At 53.8% G+C, this 24,507-nt stretch overlaps 1 protein-coding gene across 2 annotated transcripts in view; it reads left to right on the top strand.

The window, feature by feature from the left end:
• The first annotated feature begins 245 nt into the window (after nt 1-245).
• The window catches only part of ANP32A (acidic nuclear phosphoprotein 32 family member A), a 37,795-nt gene continuing 13,533 nt past the window's right edge, over nt 246-24,507 (top strand). Inside the window, exon 1 of one of the 2 annotated variants that reach the window (XM_025472349.3) lies at nt 246-384. In XM_025472349.3, the coding sequence (XP_025328134.1) occupies nt 331-384 (54 nt within the window). In that variant the 5' untranslated portion in view covers nt 246-330. Of the gene's footprint in view, nt 385-21,795; nt 22,018-24,507 lie in introns of those variants that run through there. The other variant, XM_035708706.2, reaches the window with a different exon arrangement.

Here is a 24,507-nt window from a genome sequence, read left to right as displayed (position 1 = left end):
TCCGTCTCCGGCACCACAACCAAATGGCTGAGCCTCCCTGGCCGGCTGCGCAGCCCGCCCATTGGTCCCTTCCCCCCCCGCCGCCGCCGCCATTGGCTGTTGCCCGGAGACCCTCGGCGGCGATTGGCTCCCGCCGTTGCCGCTCATCCGCCGGGCCGCAGGTCCCGCCTCCACCGTGATCAGGTTAGTGTGCGCCGCGGGTGCTGGGGGCTCGAGAACCGAGCGGAGCTGGTTGAGCCTTCAAAGTCCTAAAACGCGCGGCCGTGGGTTCGGGGTTTATTGATTGAATTCCGCCGGCGCGGGAGCCTCTGCAGAGAGAGAGCGCGAGAGATGGACATGGACAAACGGATTCATTTAGAGCTGCGGAACAGGACGCCCTCTGATGTGAGCATTTGCCAAAAATATCTCTGTCGGTCCATTCTCCTACTTTGTGTGTGTGTGTGCGTTGGGGGGTGGAGGGGGGGGGCGGAAGGCACTTTTTTTTGGAGGGGGGGCGCCCGGGAGGCGTGGGTTTGGGGGTCGGGACTGCAAATGAATTGCAAGGCTGGGGGGGTTGCAATGCCATCCGAGCATGTTCCGGCTGCCGCCGCCGCCGCTGCCCTTGGTGTGTGACTACCTGTGCGTGTGCTCCCGCGTGTGCGAGTGTGGGTGCGAGAGTGTGCGTGCGAGTGTGCACCCACCGGGAGGCCAGCGGGCGCACGCGTTTGGGTCGGAGAGAACGAGGCGGAATAACCCCCCGAGCTCGCTGCTCCCTGGACTCCCGTCTGCTGGGGGGGGTGGGGGGGGGAGGAAGATTAGCGAGGGAGGAGGAGGAGGGGGGCTGCCTCCCGGATCTAACAACAACAACAAAAAAGGGTTTTTTTTTTTTTTATATATATTTTATAAATGAATCCCCCCTTCCGCCCCCCTCCCGCGCCTTCCCCCTCCCTTCCTCCCTCCCTCCCTCCCCTCGCTCGCGCACACACACACACACACACACACACAATAAGTTTTGGGCTCCGCGAGTCCGGTTTAGTTTCTGATAAATGTGGGCCGAGGCCCCCGGGGAGAGCGCGTGGGGAGGGGGCGGCGGCGGAGTTGGGAAGGGCTCGAGTTTAAAGTGCGTCTTCATTTCTTTGCAGTGATGAGGCGAGAGACGGGGGAGCCATATTTGTAACTTTGTAGTGTTCGTGAACGCGCCCTTTCTCTCCCTCCCTCCCTTTCTCTGCCTCCCTTCCTCTCCTCCTCTTTCTCCCTCACTCTTTCCACCCCACCTTCGGGCCAGATGCTGAGGCTCCTTCCTCTCCTTCGGAAGGGAGGATAAATGGGAGGGGGGGGTGGGGAGGGATTTTGGAACGTGCAAAGGCACCGATGGTCCCCGCGCCTCCCCGCCTCGAGCGATCGCTGTTGCAAGTTACCCCGAGGCGACGTCCCGTCCCCCCTCGCCCCTGCTCCTGCGGGCCTGTGCGCCCCCGCGCCCCGCGCCCCGCGGCCCGCCTCTCTGCAGGGTGGGCTCGCCCGCAGCCGTTCGGCGCCCCGGGGGTACGCGGGCACGGGAAACTTTGTCCGGACGCGAGCCGCCCGGAGCCGCTGCCCGCGCCGGTGTCGGCCGGGTCCGGAGTCGTGCGGGCCCGGGAGGCTCGCAGCTCCGGGATGGGACCGAGCCTTCCGGCCGCCGATCTTGATTGGGCAGCGGCGGGAGTGCGGCCGGAGGAAACTTGCACGGATGCGACCTGGGAGGCTCGGGCGCAGAGCCCACCCCCGGGGAGGGCCAGGCCGGGCTGGGTTCCTCGGACGCGGGGCCGGGCTCCCGTCTCCCCTCTCGCTTCCAAACAGTGTTTTATGGGAGTTGGCGGCTCCGCGGAGGAGACCCCGGCTCCGGGGCGGGGACCAGGGCGGCGCGGGCGGGAGGGACCCCCCCTTTCCCCCTCCTCCTCCTCCTCCTCCTCCTCCTCTTCCTCCTCCTCCTCCTCCTCCGACAGCCTCGGCAGCCGGGGTTCCACGGAGTTGGGAGTTTGGGGAGCGCTGCGCGCAGCTGACCTGTCGCCCCTCCAGCCCGCGAAAGCCCGAAGAATCCCTGCCCAAAAGGCAGGCCTTGCTGCTTCCTCTTTTCTCTAGTTCCTCCCCCAAACCTGAGTGAGACTTTTGAAAACAAGATCCCTTTTTGTGGCCCCCCCCCCACCACCCCCCCATCATAACGCAGCTGTGGACTGGAGACGTGCAGTGCCTTATGGCGCGCAGGGCGGGGAGGGGGGACACACGGAGGGAGGGAGGAGGGGAGGGGAGGGGAGGGGAGGGGAGGGGGCGCCCGCCGCCCGCCGCCCGCCGCCCGGGCAGGACTTTCCGCGAACAATTTGCCCGCGGTCTGCCTTTCTCTGGCCGCTTTCGTCCCGGCCTCGACCCCGAGCCGGAGGATTTGGGGGCTGGGTGTGGTGATGGGGGAGGGGGCCGGAGCCGCGGGCTTCCCGCGTACTTTCCGGAAGCCCCCCGTGCGGAGGGGGGAGGGCGCACGGCCGCGGAGCCCGGGAGCCCGGGGAGCCGGGGGGCCGGGGGTCGGGCTCGGGGTCGGGGTCCCCGCGGCGGGGTGTGCGGGCGCTCCCCCGGCCCCGGCCGCGGCCCCGCGGGGGCCAAGTGCGAGCGAGCCCGAAAGCGGGTCGAACCGGCTCTTTAAACTTCCCCGAGTGTGTGCGGGGGGAGGGGCGCGGCGCGCCGAGCCGGGAGCGGTTTCTCACGCTTCGCCCCCTCGCCTCGGAGCGTCCCTGCCCACTCGCCGGCCCCCGGCCTCGAGGCGGGGTGGGGCGCGGGAGGGGACAGAGGGGGCCCTGGCGGCACCGCGGGCGACGCGCGGGAGCGAGAAAGCGAGCTAATGAGGGACAAAAGGGGTGGGGGAGGAGGAACTATGGGGTTGGTGGTTTTTTTTTTTTTTTTTAAAGCGTTCTTTAAGACAAACAGCTCTGGGAGAGCGCCCCCTGCGCCCCTCCCCGCCGCGGCCGCCCCCCCCGGGGGCCCCCACACACCCACCTTCGGAGCCTCTCCCAACTCGGATCCGGGGGCCGGTGGCCACGCCGCGACGCCGAAATAGGACGAGCAGCCATGTTCCCGGGGCTCGCGGCCCGCCCCGCCCCTCCCCCATGGCGCGGCGAGCGGGCGCCGGGCGCGGGGCGCGGGGCTGCGGGGCGCGCGGAGCGGGGGGCGCGGAGCGGGGCGCGCGGGGGGCGCGGGGGCGCGGGGGCGCGGCGGGCCTCCCGCTTCCCCGGCTGCTTCGGAGCTCCGGGGTTTTGTTATTGGGATTTCCGTGCAGGCCAGGCCCGCCGCAGGCCGAGCCCGAGGGCGCCGAGGCGTTACCGGGGGGCCGGGGCCCTGCTCGCCGGTGGCACGACTGCCGGGCGCCGAGCTGCCATTTTGTCACCGTGGCTGTTGTCGCGGCGGGGGGGGCGGGGGGGTGGGTGCAGAGTCTTGCGCCATCGCCCCGACGGCCCCGGACGCGGAGCAGCGGGGGAGGCGGGCTCCGGGGACCCCCCCCCGGGGTGCCCCGGGCCCCGATGGGGGTGCCCTGCGCGCCAGCGCGGCCGGAGGCTCTCCTGGAGGGCGACGTCCTGCCCGCGCCCCCTGCGCGCTCCCCGCCTCCCCCCGCCCCGCTCCCCGCTCCCCGCCGGGGTTTCGCCCTTCCTCCCGCTGCCGTTTCAGACGTCGTTGAATGTGGCCCTAAAGACGTCCTGGTCGCCCGGGTGTGCGCCCTTTCGGAGGAGCCGACAGGAGGGGAGGGGGGCGAGGAGACAGGCAGGAGGTGTCTTGCTCGGGAGGGGGGCGCGCGCGCGCCTCTACGGCCCCGACTGGAGCCGAGCCGAGGACAGCAGCCGCTCGCCCGGGAGGGACGAGGGACGAGCTGTCGGTGTGCTGGGGAGACGCCCTCGGGGCTGGGCTCTCCGGGAAGGTAGGTCGCGCTCCGGGCTCCAGGTGGGTGCTGCAGCGCCCTGCGGCCGGCTAGGGGCGCCCCCTCCTGCCCCCCAGCCCCTATCACCTGCCCCTCCCCCTTTTATTTTTGCCTGGGGGAAGGCAGTGTACTGGAGTAAATGTGACCCCCAAACCGAAAAGAGAGTAAGGTTTCCTTTTTTTTTTTTTTTTTTTTAAGTAAATGATGTCTTTCTGCCGACCGCCTTTCTGCGTCACGTCTCTGGCTTCTCTCCGGGACTTTTACAAAGCCGGTGTCAGTGCTGGTTAAGCACCTCACTGGTTGAACTCTGGTGTCTGTAGGAGACTAGCTTTTGATGGCAGCGTCTGGCAAAGGCTGCCCGGGAAGCCAGCTTTAACTTTGACCTTTGGAACACGTCGCGTGATGTTTTCCAGGCTGACTTACTGCCTAATTGGGTTCCCGCAGCCTGATATTAACTCCGGTTGATGCAGGCCAACCAAGGGTCCACAGGCAGAGGACTGAGCTCCAGCTCCGTAGGGTCCTGGCTAGTTGGGTTTTGTTAACGGGGTTGCTGCTGGTGGTGGTTTTGAGTCTGGGGGCCTCCACGGTGAAGCTGTGGTTTGGAGCCCCACGGGCCTGAGTTTGAGTTCTTCCTCCTAGAAAGAGGCAGGATATGGTAGCCTCCTCTTTGCACATTAGTTTCCTCACCTGTGGAAGGAGAATAGTGATCTGGTGTAATGAATAAGCGACAGAACCGGCTCAATGGATCTGGCCCCTCAGGTACTCAGTATGTGCTGGTGTTAGCTTTGGAGACCTAACTGGGGTGCGATGAGGCACAGCTCTGAGCCCCTCTCTGGTTCTGGACAACAATAACAACAATAATAATAGCGGATGCTCACCCGGGACCACACTGTGCCTGGCACAGTTCTAAGTGGATTAAACGGTTCAGTTAATCTAGTCCCCATAGCAGCACTGTGAGGTGGGTACTATTATTATCCTCCTATTACATACACACAGGGAAATTGAGGCATAGAGAGCTTCTCGCAGCCAGTCTCTTGTTCTCTGTGCCGTCCCCTGAAGCACCCTTTTCTTGTTGGACACTGAACCATTTATTCTCTGGCTTTAAAACAGTGCCACCTTATGAGAGATTGAGTTTTCTGGTCATTGAAGGTACTGACATGAACCCCCTAAATGGCCTCGGGGTTGAAGATACTGAGGTGGGTAGTCAGGACCAGGGGCTCCCATGAGGGGGAAGCCATATACTTTCCGAGTTTGGTTTAGAACGTCATAATCTGTTTAGGCTGACATAAGTCTGTCCTTTTAGGTGTTGGGGTACACATTTTGGGTAATGTGAAGACTCTTAAGCAGTGGCTTATGGGATGTTGCATGTAACGCATCTTCCGTTTTTATTTGTCACCACCTACAGCCAAAAAACTGAAGAGAGTTGGTATGCCCTCTGTACCTAAAATGTGGTGTACTGGTAACAACTCACGGATCAGCTCCTTTAATTCACCTTAACAACTTGTCCAGGGCAGGCCAAGCAGTGTGATGATCCTCCATGTTGTGAGGGTGGTTGTGGCATGCAACAGAGTTGGGTTCTGCCACCGTGAAACCAGAGGCCCCCTTAGTTGGGCAGTAGGGACTTTGAGAGATTTAGTTTTCTGGTCATTGAAGGTACTGACATAAAACCCCTAAATGGCCTAATGAGAGTATACAAGGTCCCAGACATGGCCCTTCATTGTACTCCCATTAGGTCCCAGACATGGCCCTTCATCAGAATCACCTGGGGAGTGTGTAAACTGCAGATTCTCCGCACCCCTGGACATTGGCTTAGCACAAGGGTCGTCAAATTCAGGATGAGTGGCCTGTTTCAGTATCATGAGCTAGGGATAATCTGTACATAGAAACATTGCAATCAATTTGATGAAATGGAACACTTAACTTTGAATTAAGTGAAATATTATCCCCCCAAAAGAATTCCACTCGTCTCATTAGATGGTTGTTACCCTTCCACCCCCCCCCACCACCAAACTGTATTTGTTATACATTTTGAATTTTGTCAATAAAAGAATTGTGGTAATGTGTTTCCTTATCATTATAAAGGTGCCTGTGTAGAATTGTTAGTCTTGTCTCTCAGTAAAGTTTAATGTCTGGCTTTTATAGAGAAAGCTTGGTGTTCCTTGGTTTGGGGAGGGGGGATTCAGATGAGGATCTGGGGGTTTTGTTTTTAATTTGTAAATTTTTTTATTAAACACGTGGCAAGGCATTCATTTGGGTGGTGCTTTAGGAGTCTCTCCAAGTTCTTTTATGTGTGCCCCTTAACTAGTTGATGCCTAGTGGTAATCGGCCTTGATCCAAGATCATCCATGAGAAGAGAAATTGTCCCTGTTACCAGTTTAGAATTGTGTGCCCCTTCTATCTAGAAGTTCTTCCGTGTAACCAACCAAAATTCTTCAGTTTGCATACTCAGTATTTCAAAAGGTTTTTGCATATCTCATAGTTGAACGGTTATTCTTAAATTTCAGATGTCGTCTTAGGGCTTTGGGGCCTGCAGAAGGTACAGCAGCTGTGTCCTCCATGGCTGACATCAGACCCTCAGAACACAGATCATTGAAAGCCACAGATAATCCTGCAATCTCTGGTTCTGCCCTGCTGCTCTCCCACCATGCATGTTTCCTGGGGAACATACCAGCAACAAAGTGGCTTTGAGTTTCAGAGCCCTTCTTTCTTCTTCCAGCCTCTGGTGCCTGAGCTAACGAGCAGAGGGAATAGAAGTGAGATTGACCAGGCCAAGGACAGGAGGAGATAAATCCAAGGCGGAGAATCCCAGTCCCCATAAGTTTTGCCTGTACTTAAGAGGACAGCAGGCCGCAGACCCTGTTCCCTGTCTTGGCCGCTTGTGCTCCCTTGGCCTTTCCAGGTGACTTCCTCTGGACTCTCACAGTCCTTTGCATTTGTAATACAGGCACCTACATGAGCTTTGGGGGCTGGTCATCCCAAAGCTTCAGTCTGAATTAATGATACCACATTGAAGTAAGAAGCTTGGGGCTGCGGTTGATCCTTTACGGGTATTGTGTATGATACTGCTCAGCCGCGTCCTCACCACTGGGCCTGCCCCCTGTACCTTGCTGTAGTCGCTTGGGAAAGGAGCGCAGAGCTTGTTGCTGAGTGGTGATGAGCCCCGGTCTGATGAACTTGGCCCAATTGTTTGGCCTGAATTCTGAAGAGGAGGCTCATTACTCTGGTGTCCAGAGGGGGCCACTCCCTTAACGGATGAGTGCTACCGTGCCTGCCCACCCCCTGCTCTAGCTAGTAGTCTAGTTTCCTAGAGGAGGTCCACACCACCAGTCCCTCATCACCACTACCTTCTGCCCACAAATAAGGGAAACAAGGACCTGACTTTGAATCTTACAATCTTATGTTATATTGAAATACAATTGTACAAATGATAAATACCCAACAATGATGTTTTCATTAAAGAGATGGAGTCTGGCAGGGATGGAGAATTGCGAAGGCATCTGTTATTCAGAACTTGTCATTTAATAAAATTTGTTGAAACAAGATGAGCAAAGCACCCGTGGCCCTGGGCCACCTGCCCGGACATGGAAACAGCCTCCTTATATAGAACCAGTTGTCCCAATGATATTTGTTAATACAAAGTCTGTAAACAAGATGAAATATCTTTCTCACACCAGTCCTTGTCTCGCGCCCACTGAGCCACACCCGGCAACCCCCGTGTTTCCACTCAGATTTATTTTGTTGTAGTCCACAGCTGCCCTGGTGTACTCATCTCTCTTCTTTACCAGAACTTGCTCTAGGCAGCAGATCTAAAAGATCAGCTTACTTAGTCCACTATCACTTACCCTAATGTGGATTAAAGTCAAGGCTGGCTTTCCCAGAGATGTTTGTGTTTGGAGATTCCGGTTTGGTGAGGAAATTAGCAGAGGACTATTAGAGACTTGTGTGCTGTTCTCAGTTTTGCTACTATTAACTGACTTGGACAACTGGCTTGGGCTTCTTGGAGGCCTCTGGTTCCTCCGCTCTAAAATCGGAGTATTGAATTAGATTGGTGGCTTTCAAACTTTTTGATCCTGACAGTAAAAATACGTTTTACGCCACTACCCAGTGTATATATGCTTACCTGTTATACAGAACAATGATGAGCTGCTTTCTTACTACAGGTAAAACACTTCGGTTCATTTAAAAAAGTGTACTGGCCTTGATCGCTTTGCTGGTGATTATTTTGAGAGACATTAAAAGGTGGCTATTAAGCTTCCTTCACATGCACATATTTTGTGGTTTGGTTTGAGAATGAGAGAATGCTGCGTGTAACTTTGTGAAATCCCCCTCTCCCCCCGAAAGTTAATAGTGATTCCTCTGGTTTTTAGTTAAGCCAGCTCTTCTCTGGTTCCCAGGTTCTTAAACGGCACCCCTTGCTTAGTTCTAGCTCTTTCCTACCCCTAAACCTTCTCCTAGCATTAAAGAATCCTTACCCCAAATTCCTACCCTAGGTGGATGCCTTCCAAGGTTCCTGGTAGTGCCAGGGGCCCTCAGCCAACATCTCCTCCCATCCCCCCCCCCCCGCCCAGTGCCCTCCATCCTTCCATGTGCCACACACTGTGCAGGTTGCCTCGGGCTCCCACCTTTTCCAGCATGGAGGAGATTCTGTTGGAGAGAGGGGAGAGTGCCTTGGCTCCTCCCCACCAGACTGCCTGGGTGGTGCATCCTGTCTCCCCCACTTCCAGCCATGCGGCCCTTGTTGTCTCTAACGTGATGATAGAATAGTACCTACCACACAGTAAGTGCTCAGTAAACGGTAACTGTTATTGTTATTATGGTCTGTTCGGCTGGAAACACCATCGTTGGCTTTCATTTAAAAAAACACGCCCATACGTACATTAACAACAGACACATCACATAAAAAAGTAACATTTGTCTCAGTGAGAGAAAGAGGTTAGAAGCTAGACATTCTAACTTGGCAGAAGTCTTTTCCCCCACAAATGATTCAGTAGTAAATGTGTTGTTCCTAGATGTGAGTAGAGCTGTAGCATCTACGCCCCGCAGCACAGCCCCTGCACTGGACCCCAGGCAGTTTCTGCAGAGGGTCGGGTCGGGTCCTTGCTCACCCGCTCCTCGCTCCTCCAACGTGCCTTTACTCCCTCACCTCCGGGGGCAGCTGCTTCAGACCCCCCTACCAAGGCTACTGCCCCTGACCCTGCCCCCGGCCTTCCCCCCAGCTCCCCCCACCTCACAGAAGATCACACCTGGTTTTCTGAGGCAGTACCCTGCTCCTCTGGCCTTGGGGTCAGCCCCACTCCCGCTCCCCTTTTGCCTCCGGGGCACCTGAGCCGCTCTGCTCCTTTGGTCCTTCTCCAGCTGGGGTATTTCTCCCACCTTTATTTGTCTTTTAAAGATTTTATTTATTTATTCATGAGAGAGAGAGGCAGAGACACAGGTAGAGGGAGAAGCAGGCTCCATGCAGGGAGCCCGAAGTGGGACTCGATCCCGGGTCTCCAGGATCACGCCCTGGGCCTCAGGCGGTGCTAAACCACTGAGCCATCCGGGCTGTCCATCTCCCACCTTTAAACCAAACAGAAAACCTGGCTTGATCCTTCAAGCTTGATCCTGACGGCTGCCTGGCTCTCTCCCCTTTTACAGCCAGACTTCCTGAACTGTCTAGAACCACCTTCTCTGTGCCCTCACTTCTCTGATACCTCAGCCCCCCTCCTCTGGTTTGCTTCCTCAACAGCTCCAAAAACACAACCTCCCTGTCTTCCCTTGCGTGATTCCTCAGCAGTGTTTGCACCCTTGACCTTCCTGGGATGCGTTCTCTCTTGCTCTCCCTTTCTCCAGTGAACGTCTCCTTCAGCCCTGGCCACTCCTCATTTCTAGTGTCCTTTGCCCTCCTCTGTGTGGCCTTCAGTATTGTGGCCAGGCAGGTCTGGGCCTTGGGCCCTTTCAGCCTGCATTCCCTCCGCATGATGATGCTGTGTCGTCCCGCCCGGACGGCTGAAGGGACCTGGCGCTGTCTGCGATCTGATGTGTGCCTCCCAGTCCCTAACTCCTGGCTGAGCTCGGGACCCACCCGATGTCTCCATCTGAATGTCCCCAGATCACCCCACAAGCGAATGTCCAGGAAGAGCCCCTGGCCTCTGTCACTGTCACCTCCATCCTCCTGCAGATGTACCCATGATCTTCTATTGGTCACAAGTCCTGTCTCTTCGAAATACCATCCTCTCCTGCCTGCCAGCTGGTGTCCTGGCATCGGCAGCCCCCTCGAGCCATGCTTCAGACTTCAGCCAGCGTGCTCTCCCCAAAACACAGATGTAATTATGTCACCGTGCTTCAGACACAGAGCATTCTTAGGAGAGGGTCCAGAGGCCTTACCAGGACCTTCCTAAGGTCCTGCATGGACTGGCCACTGCTTGCCCTCATCTTTTCCCTCCCCGCCTTTATTCCTCCAAAACTACTCCAGGCAGGCCATAACTGCCACTGTCACCGACTTAGCATCTAATTGTCTCCACCAGCTCCCTCACCCTCCACCCTCCTCAGCTCTGGGTCTGGTTCTTTTGTTATGAAACTCTTATAGAAATTTCCTTCGCAGTGCTTCAGTTGGTAATTATACATTCTTGAATGTGAGTGTTTTAATTAGCATTTCTGTCCCCCTGTGTAGCCGCGTGATTTAAAGGCCCTGTTTTTGGTACACATCACCATGTACCCCGAGAGTGCAGCACCGCACTTGGCACATGGTGGGCATTCTAGAAATGTTGCTTGAATGAAGAGACCAGGGTGCTTGCACGTTCCTGTCATTGTCATCATCCTCTGTCTGGAAAGCCAAGCACAAGCTCCAGAAACAAAGCATCAGAGACACTGCAGGGTTTGTTGTCTCCAACCTCACCCTCCCCACTCCCCACCTCTTCCCTGGGTGAGTGTGAGCTGCCTCTGGGTGGGCGATTCACACTTTCTTAGTGCCCTGTGCTCCTCCAGTTTTCCTGTTTTTTTTGTTTTTTGTTTTTTTTTTTCCCCACAGCCCTGGTGTAAAGAATTTGAACCTCAGCTGTAGTTTGTCTACCTTTTATTTAGTTAATGGATTGTTCAGACACACCACATACCTATATGTACATTGTAAAATGTTAACACCAAAATAAGTAAATAAATAAGACCTCAGAAGTAGGAAATAAGAAAATATTTAACAGTCCTAATACTGTCTTCTTGCACGTCAGTGGATTGTATTGGCCGATCCACTTAGGAGTCACTGCTCTAATCTGTGGTTTATTTTATTTTTAATTTGGTCATGAAGGTCCGTGCTGTGTAAGACATGCCCGCGCTTCACCCAGCACTCTTTCCTTACTCAGAACTTCCCAGCCCTGGCGTGTGCTGCGTTAGGGGTGGCCAGCATTCCTAACCCTTCTTTGATGAGCAGGAGAAGCACAGTGGTCTGCCTGAGATCCCCAGCGAGGGGACTGTCCATGGCTACGTGTGCCCGGAGGTGCTCCCTGTGTAGGCTATGTGCACGCACCCACCAAAGCCCCCTCAGGACGGAAGGCCGCCCCATAGGATCCAGCAAAGGCAAACCCCTGTGCTGCTCTGCAGATGGCTCGTGAGGCTCAGAAGTGTCTGAGGAGAGAGGGTTCCAGGAGCAGCAGACGGAGGCCAGTTGGGGTGAGGGAGGGAGGTTGCTCCTGCTTGTCCTCAGGCTGGGAGTAAGGGGGCTGCTGCAGGCTGGAAGACTGGAACGGAGGGCCAGAGCGAAATCTGCAGGAGAAGGGCCTGTTTCTGTGTGGGCATCGTTGAGCTGGGACTCTGTACTCACAAGTGTCCAGAACGTCTTGGTCACTGGTTTCTGCTGCCTCCCTAGGAGTCATGAGAGAGAGAGAAGGGGGTGGTGAGGTTGAGACAAAAACCTGTAATAGTGAATGTAAAGGGATTACTTAGAGATTTCTTCAGGGGCATGTATCCCGGGGAGGCACTCGTCCCCCATTATGTAACCAACTTTCTTTGTAGCTGCTGGCCTCACCAGCAGGCCCAAATGGTGTGGCTGTGAAGGGAAGGAGGGTGCGGGAGCCCACTTTCACTGACACGGCCTGTGTGCCCAGCATCCAGAATGATGCAGGGAGTTCCGTGAATGCTGCTTACAAATCTGAGATAGCAGCTCGAATTTACTGGATCCAGTTCCTGTGTTCTGGGTGGGTGGGTGGGGGGGTAGGTGGCAGAGGGTGGGGAGTGGGCTCCGGACGGATGGAATTGTGTCTCTGTGGTGGGGTTGGGGAGACAGAGCACAGGCCTGAGAAGGAGAGAAGGTATGCGGCTAGAAGGGCAGGTTTCAACCCCAGCTGTGTATTGGAGCCACCAGGGGAGCATTTTAAGAAATTCCCAGGCTCTACCCAGCTACAGAATCAGCCTCTGAGGGTGGTGCCCAGTGTCTGTATTTTTAGACTGCTCTAGAGGGGGCTCTAAACACAGTCGGGAGCCGCCACATTGAGGCAGGGTGCAGAACTTCCCAGCAGGTAGGAAGAAGTAAACTGAGTGGATGTCAAAGAAGAGGAAAAGAGGAAGGAAAGAGGGGTATGGGATTGCAGCCACTGGGGTGCCCGGCTCTGGTCCTTGGCCTTGTACCCCTACCAATCTCTCCTGGGGCTGCTATTGGAGCGCCCAGTGGGATTTCTCAAGGAAGCCTGGAGTTGGCCCTTATTCCAGCTGTTGGGGACTGAGAGGCCGGGCTGGAGGGGGGGTGTTTGTAGGAAGGAGGGGCCCCCCAGAGCCAAGGAGCTGGGTGTCCCGGGCAGTGGCTGCACCTCTCCACTGTTTGCTGTTGAGCCTCGGCTGCCTGGTCTGTAAAATGGTGACTAACAGGAATACCTGCTTCCCAGGGGTTGTGGTCGGGCCGGAAAGAAACGTTCCTGCCTGTGTGTGTCGTGGCTAGCCCCCGAAGGCTAGTAGATTCTAACCAGCCCGGGCTTGAAGGGGCTGTTTGAACGGGTTGGGGAGGGTTGGGGAGGGGGTGGCCCGTCTGAAGAAGGCCCTTGCTTGGTGTCTGAGCCTGTGTGTGGTGGGAGCAGTTTTGGGGAGAGCTGTCTTTGCCTGCCCCAGAAGAGGCCTCCCTTGGAGCTGCTGAGCCAGGTGGGAGGGGGCCGGAGGGGCCCCAGGCTAGAGGCAGCCCCATGTTCCTGTGGAGGTGGGGCTGGAGCAGGCGAGCTGCAGACAACCCCTGCCCCCCTGCCCCGGGGATCTCTGCCTGGCTTGTCTTTCCTGGAGCGGTTGTTCTGCCCCCGAACAGCCCGCAGACTCTCCTGCCTCTCAGCTCCCCTCCTGGCTGCAGAATCTGGGCCTGCCCCACTCGGGCCTGTCTTCTTTCATGCGGACAGCTCCTGAGAAGCCTCCTCCAGGAAGTCTTCCTCCACTCACCGGAAGAAAGGACGTGACTGTGTCCCTCCTAGGTGACGGCAAGATGTAGAGGTCCCCAGAACTTGGAGCTGTGCTCTCCTCTGAGCTAATTCCCTTAGCACCTCACTGGGGTGTGCGTTGTGGCTCGGGTCTCCATGGGGTCAGGTCAGTGTTTTGTTACTGCCCCTGCCGGAGGGCAGTGCTGAGGGTTTGCAGAGCCAGGCACAGCTCCCCTGCAGCTGGGTGCATCAGGAAGGCTTTGTGATGACGTCATGTGTCTCCAGCCTCCCGCCTAGCTGCCTGTGGGAAGGATCTGTCTGTTCTGGCACAGGGGCCTGTTCCATATGGTCGGCCAGGAATTGGCCATCACATTCACCCAGGGCGTTCCTGCCACTTCTGTGCGTCTCCTCTTCCCCCTGGAGACTTGGGTGCACCCCGGGTGTGGCCCAGGAAGGGTGGGCAGGCATGCGCTTTGGTACAGCTCCCCAGCTGTGTCTGGGAGGCTTGAAGAATCCTATCTGCAGAGGTTGGCCTGCCGCCATAATGAGTGGTTCTGCTCCTTCTAGCCCCGTTTGCTGCTCCGTTGCAGATATGCCTTTGTGTGTCTTGGTCAAGAGAGCTGGTGTGTCTGTACATTTAGGTGTGGTCTGTGAGTCTAGGGAGGCTTCTCCTAGAGTGGGGCCCTCCACGGCTGCTGTTTGGGGTGGAGGTAAAGAAGCTGTGGTCATGGGAACAGAAATGGAATGCCGTCCTCTTAAAAGTGAAAGAGTACGTGGTTCAGGGCAGGCATTTGGCCTCTGTAGGCACTTGGGAGCCTTCCCTCCGTTCCAGTGGCCAGTGTGGTCACTGCCAGGAGTGGCCACGGGGAGGATCTGATGTGGAAGTGGAAATACACCTCTGAGTTGGACCAGTGGCCATAGACCTCAATGAGGTCTGGATCCTGGTCTGCAAGGTGCCCACTGTAGTGAGAAACCAGACTTGCATTGGGTAAATGCTTTGCTAGCCCCAGGAGGCTTATGATGGCCGCAGACGTCTCTGATGGTAAGCGGCACTTGGCCGGCTAGTGTCTGATGGCAACCAGAGTTACGAGGGTGATTTTTGCAGACAGAAAATACTGAGGAACAGTCATTCATTTTCATATATTGATTGAATGACCATTGTGTGCTGGGTGTTTCCTGGGCATTCTGGCTGCAGCAGTGGACTAGACAAGCTCATTGTCTGTGCTGCCTACCTGGGGCTCCTGTTCTGCCGAGGGAGATGCTCAGTAAACTGAAGGCAAGACTGCTGGTGTGCTAGGTCCCAGGAAGACAGAGCTGTGTTAGAGGAGATGCGTGATCCAGGAAGGCCTCTCTGAGGAGGTGGCGTTTGAGCAGTTACTGGAGTAACCTACACTGGACATCTGGCCCCCATGAGCTAGAACCTTAGAACATCTGATCTCGAAGTACGTACGAATCATCGTGCTGATAAGCAAGCTGAGGCCAAGCGAGGTTAAGGTGCAGATTCATGAGGCGATAGATAGGAAAGATGTGGCTGAAGCAGAGGATAGAGCACCACTGGCCAGTACTCCGCTCACCAATGCCGGGCGTTTCCCCAGGCCAGCTGACCCTCGACCTTTTCATCCCAGAATGTCTTTTATTATCCTGTCAAGACTCAAGCTTTGAAAGATCTGTACTTGCACGTTTGCGCTTATTAGCAATAGCAGGCTTATTTTCTCATTTATGGCTGTGTGAGTTGGGGGGTGGAGGGCAGAAAGTTTAAACACATCTTGTGTCCACCAGTTGGCCCTCCAGGCAAGGGCTAACCACCTGGTGTTGGTCTTCTCCTGCCTAGGCAGAGATGTGGCCCAGTTTTGGTAAACACAGGCTGCCCATCTCCATGGGATTTCCATGGTTCTTTCTGAAAGAGCCAAATTTCTCAGAGGATCCCATTGTGACTTTTAGGATTCCATCTGGCCCTCCTAGCCTGGTTCAAGGGTCCAGGTGCCTTTGGGTGGGCTAGGGAGATCCTACCGATGCCTCTGACCAAAGCTGGTGAGGTATGACTCACAGGCCCCCTACCCAGGGCTTGTTTTCAGGGAGAACACAGTAAAATCAGGTCATAGAACCAGCCTGACCCACCTCTTCTCCCAAGGACCAGAAAGAGCCTTAATTGGCTGATAGTTTCCATCTAGAAGGTGTCCTGCATGAATTTGAAAGGAGCTTCTGGTGAAGTAAGACTTCATTAATTAGCCTGTTAGGGAAACGGCTTCCCATTATTATGGGGGCTGGATGAATTTGATGACCACCCTTCTGCTTTGGGCTTCTGAAGGGAAGGCACTAGATTCTCACTACTAAATACTGAGAAAAATGTAATGTCTTTTCTAAGTATTTTGTTTGTTTTTAAGTGTCGAGTATCTATGTGCCAGATACCATATTTATTCTTATTTAATCTGTATGGAAATGCTATAAGTGAGATTATTCCCACTTTAACAGATGCGGGAACTGAGGCTCAGACAGCTAGTTAAGGAACTAGCTGAAGGTCACATCCTACTGAGGAGCTGTGCTTGGGTGCGAAGCCGGGTCATTGACTTCAGAGCCACGCACATGACCTCGGATCTTAACTGACTTCCCATGTCTTCCCAGCCACTTTAGGGGCTGCTGCTAATAATGAAAATGCTCTAGATTCCTGACTTTTATTTCTTTCTCTTCTCTACCAAAACTGCTGCATTCGTATTCCCTAGGAGGGTGAACAGATGACAGCAGCATTTCTGGTTTTTAGATAATATTTTATTGTGACAACAGGACACTCTAGAGTAAATGAAAGAAGTGTGAGGTTTGATTATTTTTCTCCTTTGAATTGTACCCCCCACCCCCCGACTAAATGATTATTTTTACATTGTCAGGAAGTCCCAGCAAAATCAACCCTCGTGTATCTTCCCTGACCTGTGTGCGCCGGGGTCTTATTTGTGCTTCCCCTCGTGGCACTGACATCCCTCAAACAGGAGGGCCTAGGCACATAGGTGGGAAGCATAGCAAGGGTGCCTCAGAGGGTCTGAAAAGCAGGAGAAGACCAGATCCTTTTCCAGCTGCTGGAACTGATAAGGGTTTAGGTGATATCTCAAAAACGAAGCAGCAGTGGTCGTGGAAGGGGCACAGCAGCGTGTTTTGCTTGGAACACCACCGTTGCTGCCTTACCCTCAGCAGGACCCCTCCTGGGACAGGACTCAGGCTTGCCCTCCTTACGGAGCACCTACTGCAAGCCTTGGATCATGCCAGGGACTTGGCGAACAATACTTTTTTTGATCCTCTAGAACATCCCTAAGGTATACATAATGGTCATCTATTACCAGATAAGGAGACTGGCCAACAGAGGTTAGATGGCCCTTGGGGCACATCGAGCTGGCCTTGTGAGTTGTGTCAGTCCCTTCTGCTTGTCCCTCCAGGCTGGATGACCCATGGGCAGAAGGCAAGGATACCTTTATCATTGGGTCCCCTGGTGCCTGGTGCAGTGCCTGGCATTTGGCAGATTTTAAGCATTTATTGAATGAATGGAGGTAAGGTAACTTGTCCACCTAGGTACACTGGTAAACCCATTAAATTGTAGGACTCCGAGACCCTGGGGCAGGTTCTCTCTGGGCCACAAGTAGGATCTGCTTATTAAAAAAAAAAAAAAAAAAAGATTTTATTTATTTATTCCTGAGAGACACAGATAGGCAGAGGGAGGAGCAGGCTCCCTGCGGGGAGCCCCATGCAAGACTCAGTCTCAGGACACCAGGATCACCCACCGGAGCCAAAGGCAGTTGTTCAACCACTGAGCCACCCAGGCTGCCATAGGATCTGACTCTAGCTTCTTTGGTTAATAAATTAGGTGAATGCAAAATGACATATGTGCCTGCTTATCTAAATTGCAACATGATTATAGCAAAAAATTGGAAGCAACCCAAATACTCATCAATAAGGGACTGGTTAAGAAAAATGATGGTACATCCACACAACGGGACACAATGGAAATAAGAAACGAGGAAGGTTCTCATGTACTGTATTACGTGAACTTCATGAAAAAAGGCAAAGATCAGTATATAATATGTGAGTTTTTGGGTAAAAGGGAGAAAAAATAAGGTTTTGAATTTGCTCGTATATGTGTCAAGAAAACTCCAGAAGGATACTTAGTGGGTGGGATGGTTAACTGGGCAGGATGGAATGGAGAATTAACTGTATATTTTAGGCTTTTTGGTTTTGAAGCCATGAGAATGGATGTTACTTATTCAAAAAATTAAAAAGAAAAAAAATAATGGAAGTGACTTTGGATCTGCTCTTCTGTCTCTCTGGGCTGTAGTCTCCCAGTCTGAACAATGAAGTGATTGGATTAGAACAAAGCTTCATCTGGAGGGGGATGTTGTATATATTGGGCATCTCTCTGGCTTTTGTGGGCTTTTCCTGGGGATGCTGACCCTGTCCTGGGGTGGTCTGCAGTCCCTTCTGTTGGCGGCCTGGCCCTGGTTCGGCTCAGGCTGTTGGAGAAAGGCTGGGGTGATGCCGAGAGAAAGGGGCCTTCTGCAGAGGTGTCGGCCTTGTTCTTGTCCCCATTCCTGGCAGTTTGTCCTCTGAACACCCTGCCCTGGTGTGACTCAGTTGGTTCTTCCCCCAGACAGGAGGATTACAGTGAAGAGAGACTGTTCTGGAGCTTTCTGGCAAAGTGCTGCAGTTTAATAGGAAGAAAAAAAAATGGCAGAATGTTTTCCCAGGTTATTTTTAATGCTTTTCAGTTCAGCAAACATTAATTGAGAGCTAAGTGCAAGGCAATGTGGGGGAGTCAGAGCTACATAGCACCTCGTCTCTGCTCTCCAGGGCGCGAAGTCTTGGGTGAGAAACCTGAGTGTAAAATCCCTTCTCATACCCTCCAGGACTGCCCAGTTTACCTCATCTGGTTCCACAGAGACTTGTGGGATCTGAAGGGACTCTTCCCATTTTACAGATGAGGAAATAGAGTCTCAGTGAAGTCTTGCCCCAAAGCCACACAGTTCCTAAATGGTGAAGCCTGGAACCAAACCAGAATTTCTGTGACTGCTTTTCCTGAACCCAAACATGCCTAGTGAGAACATTCTGTCACAGGATATTTCCTGGAGGTGTGTGGCTTAGGTCCATTTCTACCTGGAGACACCAGGTGAGCACAGCCCTAAAATAAACCTCCTTCGCGGGTTTCCTTTATGGAAGGGCAGTGAAAATCTCAGACTTACCGACACGTGTTGACTCTTCTCCCCCTTTGCTGTTGGTCCCAACAGTTCTGCCCTCCGTTGCGCGTGAAGCTCCCCACCTTAGCACCAGTTACGTGCAGAATGTCCCATATGTGTGTAAGGGTGCATGTGGCAGACAGCAGCTTTCTTCCCACCCCGTCCTCATGCCACCACTTCCCTTTCTTTCCTTCCCTTCTTCCACAAATTCTGTTGCTGCCACCTGTCATCCTAGCTATTTCCCAGAAGAGCCACACGTGCTCCCCTCTCTCGGGGTCTCTGCCCTGGCTGTTCCCTCTACCTAAAAAGCTCCTCCCTCGGACTTCACTTGGCCTCAGGTCCCTACTGGAAAACTCACCTGGGTGGGTCTTCCCCCAGCCACCCTTCCTAGAGTTGTGTCCCTTCCCACTGTTGCTGTTTCCTCCCTGGATTTTTCTGTATGGTATTTGTATATGTTACATACAGCTCACATGTGTTGGTTTATTATCTCACTCCTCCCTAGGATGGAAGCCCGCAAAGCCTGGCTAGTTGGCGCTCAGCAGTGTGTCTCTAACGCCAGCCTGGCACAGGTGCCCAGCATCTAATAGAGACTCTGTAAATATTGTGGAATGAGTCCATTGCCCTGTGGCCTCAACAAGTAACACTTCTTTAAAGAGGAAAGAAGCAAATCATTGCAGTTTTTTCTTAAGAGGTGAAAAGACCCAAGGCCTCTCTCTTTGCAGAGCTTCATCATATAATCTTAATTCATTTAATAATCGCTCAGCACTGTGTCTGTGTAGAGCCCTCCTCAGATGTTCACTTAGCAGCCTCTGATTTGTCTCCCTCTGAGGGAGACAGCTCACTGATTTTTCAGCACAGCCCATTCTTCTGTGGGACAGTGGTCATGATTTAAACACTCTCTTATAGTCTACATGGGGCTGAAAACTACCTCGATTGTAATTCCTGCACACCGATCTGAGTTCCCGAAGTGCTGGAGAACATAGAATGATCGGACTTTCGTGTGCCTATGACACACCTTCAAATCGTTGGAGAAGGATGGCTTATCATAAGGCTCCCCCACCCTCCGCTAGGACATCACCGGTTCCTTTGATTGTCCTTCCAGTGCCACAGGTGTCAGGGGCCTTCCCACCTTGGTGCCTTCCTCAACTTTGTTCTGCTTCGAGGTTAAGAATTTAACGTTTAGTCCCGTCAGAAGAGAAGGTTCTAGGACCCTGACTGAGGAATTTTGGCCCCTGTGGATGTGGCTGTCAACACAGCCTGGGGGTACCCTCGGCTGATGAAGATAGAACTCAGTATGTTCTTCACACGATCTCTTTACTTCAATTTTTTTTTTTAATTTATTTATTTGACAGAACAAGCATGCACACAAGCAGGGGGAAGCGGCAGGCAGAGGCAGAGGGAGAAGCAGAGTCCCTGCAGAGTCCCTAGCCCAGTGTGGGGCTTGATCCCAGGACCCTGGGAATGCTTAACCAACGTAGCCACCCAGGCGCCCCTTCACACTCTTTCTTAAGTGGTTGAGCCCGTCCCCAACTCATCCAGAATCATAAAGGTTGTAAGGTCTTTGGTTTTGGCTTTTAGCGTTTTGAGATTATAGCAGCTGAATTAGCTCCGTGAAGAACAGGGAACCTGACCTGGACCCAGTTTTAAAAGACAGTAAATACAGGTCCAGTTCTGTATCCAGAATCCTCGAGAAGAGGGTGAAACTCTAGAAGTAAAGCAAAATGTGCAGAGCCCTTAGCTCCATCGTTTCTTCCCTCTGACTGCCTGTGGCTTTTTTTCAGTGTTTGTCTGTCTGTCCCTGTGCTTCCCCACCCCTTCCACGCTCTCCTGCCACTGCTTCCCATCCCCACCCCACCTGGAGGCAGACACTTGGAAGCAGCAATTCCCCAGCCTCTCCTGCACATCCCTCCCTAATGCTTTTTCCATAAGGCTTTCCTTTACAGACTTAGGCCAGGTGCACATGTCACATCTCTCTCAAGGAGAAAGAACTGGCATTAAATTGCTTCCCATGTGTGACCCTTAGGTAATTTGTTTTGAGGCCTCGGAGAGAGAAAACTTCCCCCACCAGCTTTAGGCTCTTCTGTGAGACTGGTTCCCGGTTTCTGCCCAAATCAGCGGTTTCCGATAGGTAGTTGGACGTGAGGACTTCGGTGCTGTGCTGTTTCCTTGCTCCACTTCTGGCATTGCCAGCGCCGCTGTCATTTGGGGTTGAGGTGGCGGGGAAGGAGGCCAAGGTCAAGGGTTTCGAATCCGAGGCCATGGAGCCTTTCTCTGCCCCTTCTGCACTTCCAAACCTGCAAGGAGGGCAGTGAGAAAGACAGGAGGGCCGGGTTCAGGCTTGGGGCTCTTTTCCTCACAGTTGGTTTCCTTGTCCTCCTTTGCTTCCTCTTGCTTCCAGGAGTTCACCCCAGAGAGGCCCGTGACTTGGGTGTGGGCCCTGAATTGGGAGAAATGAGAACAGCCCAAGGACAGATTCTGTAATGGGCTGTGTGACCTTGGGTGAGTCACTCGGTTGGTTTCCATGGGGCTTCATCAATTGCTTAAGGAGCTGGATGGGATCCAGTGGTTCCCGAGAGATGGTGATGATAGGGTCCTTTGGCTCTTCAAAGCCAGCTGGAAATTCCGACAGAGGCAACAGCCAGGGGCTGTGGGAAGTGGCCCGGCCTCTGAGTCTGCGTAGTGCCGAGGCTTCTCGGATGGGTTATGCCGCTGGGCCAGGCTGGGCAGAGGCTGGACCTGCCAGCTCATGGATCGCCAAAGAGTGAAACTGAGACAGTGAATTAACTTTTGTTTTGCAGACTGTTCTTCCACTCGGGGGGCCATGGGGAGTGGGAAGCAGTCAAGGGCAAGGTCCACGTTGGACCCAGGCAGAGACCCAGTACCCTCTCTTCAGACCCTGCTGATTGAGGACTGCAGTGGCATTTCCACAGCATATGGCCCCTGCTGTCTACAGGTGACCCGGGCTGGGCTAAAAATCCCCAAATCTTAATATGAGAAGCCCAGATCAACCCCATCAGGCAGCTGGGACAGGGCCCAGGAAGCCATGTTTGTTGATTTGCCTAAGAGTAGAACTAGTGGGATGCTTTGCTTCAGAAAAGTGAAGAAGTTGGTGAGCCTTTTAGAATCCAGAAGATTCTTTAGAGCCATTGACTACCCCCACTCCATTCTTGGCTCTAGCTTGAGTGACCCAGTCTAGTTTGACCACTTAGCAAGTGTTTGCTGAAAGCCAGCCCCTCTGGCAGAGCACCAGCGGGGAACACTGGGACCTCAGACCTCGGGAAGGCAGTGTTTGGAGGAGGGACGGCGGGAGGAAGGATTGCCAGGGGCCCTGTGGCCACGCGCGGCTCCCGGAGGGCCCTGGTGGACCGGGGCGGTTCACCTATGAGAGGGATAGGCTGGGGAGAGCTCCAGTTGTCTGTCTGTGGATTCGGCGAAGTGATACCTGGGGAAGCACTTTGTAAACTGTCACATGGGGAAGAAATGCCAGATGACGTCACCGTGTTTACTGCAGGGCAGGGAGGCTGGCAGAGAGGTGAGGTGGGGACAGACTTGCCTTGGGAAGAGGCACAGGGTTTTTGGTCCGGGAGCACTGATGGCTGGGAGGCTGGGAATTCTCTGGCTTTGCAATCCCTGTGGTCATTAAAGGCTGTGGACCAGGAGTGATGGAACATGACAGGATCTGATCAAAGCAGTGTTTTAGGAAGATGGGCCAGGATTCACTCCTTTGCTCTCCGGGGCTTCCTTTTCTGTCTCATGGCTTTTCTGTTGCATGGGGCCAGTGCTGTGGCTCTTTAATAAGATCATCATGGACAGTGTGGGGTTTTTTTGTTTGTTTGTTTGTTTGTTTGTTTGTTTTTAATGAACCACAGCATTGTTGAACAGGGAATAGGTCCCCATGAGCTGAGCTGCTTGCTCCCTGCTGCCCTGGGAGATAGCAGACATCAGATGGGACGATGCCAGACTCCTGCATTTGGAACCCAACACCCTGGGCCTCTGGGGGCTGTTTTTGTGATCCTGGTGTGTTTTAAGAGACTACACAATTGATTTTTGTGTTTCATTAATTGCCTTGGGCCCCAAATGTCCTTTTCTGGCATCCCTCAGTGATGAATCCTAGGCTTTTTTGGTCCATACAATGTCCCACTTCCTTTTGGGGAATAGAGGCTGTGTTTGGATATGAGGTGAGATTAAAAGTGTATGGATTCGCCAAATTTTGGAACAAGAAGGGATCTCCTCTCTGTGCCCAGGCTTCATTGTCCAGTGTGTGAATTAGGAGACTAGCAGAAGCCCAGAGAGGGATGTGACATTCCCCGCAAGGTACATAGCAAGTTACTGGCAAAGTGGGCACCAGGGTCCAGGTCATCAGACTGCCTGATGAGCATCCTTTGCACTGTACCTCCTGCTTCTTGTCCCCCTTCCTTCTCCACCATTCAGATACCATCTGCTGGGACCAGTGCCTTCACTGGACTCCGCTTCAAACTGCTTCATCACACCCCCCAGTACTAAAGGTGGGAAGGGACAGCCACGGAGAAGATGTAGCCTGCTAGATTGCCAGTTGAGCGCGTCATCCACCAGTTCCAAAACTTCATCTCTCCCTGTTCCCACTATACCCTCTTCCACTAGCAAAGTCAGCCTAAGACAACTCCTCCCCACTTCTTGGGCCCAAACCGTGTTCTGGACCTATTTTCTGTTGCTCTAGGAGGACTTTCCTTCACATACCTAAAGCAGGCAGGGCTAGGGCAGGGGCTGGGCAATCAAGGCAGGCTTCCTCCAGGAGGTGGAACTGACAAGGTCTTGAAGTGGAGCAGAATCTAGACCGGTCCAGAAGGGAGGAATGAGGTGTAAAGGGAGGAACTCCAGGGTGTAACATCCGGGAGGCGCCCCAGCTCTGCTGGGGGCTTGCCAGCGAAACAGGCCCACTGGACAAGCCCAAAGCCCAGGCCCGGTAGCCACGCCTGCTGCCCTCCAGTTACTGCCGAGGGTGTCCTGGCTGGAGAAGGCACCTGCAGTGGAACCAGCTCCTCTGTCTCGGGGAGGCAGAAACCAAGACCTACCCACACCGTTGGAGGAGGTAGGAGGCTGCTTCCAGGCGGCCCAGGAGGCGGTCACCGGGTTTATGTTAATGCGGGTCCTCCCCCAGCCTGCGCTTAGCCTATTACCCGGGCCGACAGCTTAATTACGCTGCAGCGCGCCTCAGCTTGCGTTGCTCGGTTCCCTAAAATAATAAGGATGGCGTCACCGACTTCCCGCGGCCATGTGCTCCCACCCGTGCCTCCCGAGCTCTATTGTAGGAAACAAACAAAATCCAGACACTCAGATGCTTGCTTTCTTGGAGGGATTTTTGTTTTTGTTTTTGTTTTTAATACTGGGACCCTGCCCCGTAGTTAAGATTTTCAGAGATCTTTTAAGTGCGGAGACCAGAGTCTTAGCTACAAGGCAGCTGCGGAATATCCTCCTGTTAGCAGAAATTCGAGAGCTGGATGGATGATTCCACAGTCTTCCACTGGGGACTGTGATTTCTGATCAGAGCAATGGTGTGGGGTGGCGTGGCAGGAGAATCTTCCAGCGCCTGGTTCCTGGGCTCTGGACCAGCTCTGGACCTGGCTTTTTCCTCTGGCTAAACTCGAGCAGCATTTTACAAGCTGTGGATCACATTTAAGAAAGAAAAAAAAATGTTTTAACGTAATAGATAAGAGCGATGGTAATAAGGTATGTTTTGTTTTGGTGTGTGTGCCTGTATACACAGAACATGTGTACACCGAGCCAAGGCATAAATATATTTTTTACTGTGGGTTGTGGTCAGAAAGCCACTGACCTAGATGATCCCGAAGGCCTTTCTAGCTTTCGAAATGTCCGACTTTTCTCCCACAGCCTGTCTTTCCCCTCGTGGAACCTGACTGGTTTTTGCAGGTTTTGCACCACAGACTATTAAGCAACCGTAGAGATTTTTAGGGTCAAAAAAACAAAATCCCTAGCATCTGTCACTCCTATTGAACACCTTGGGGAAGAAGCTCATTTCCCCTCA

The sequence above is a fragment of the Canis lupus genome, chromosome 30 (genome assembly GCF_003254725.2).
Source record: "Canis lupus dingo isolate Sandy chromosome 30, ASM325472v2, whole genome shotgun sequence".
Lineage (NCBI taxonomy): Eukaryota > Metazoa > Chordata > Mammalia > Carnivora > Canidae > Canis > Canis lupus.
Note: the sequence above shows the minus strand (reverse complement) of the source record. Positions and strands in the feature narration are given on the sequence as shown.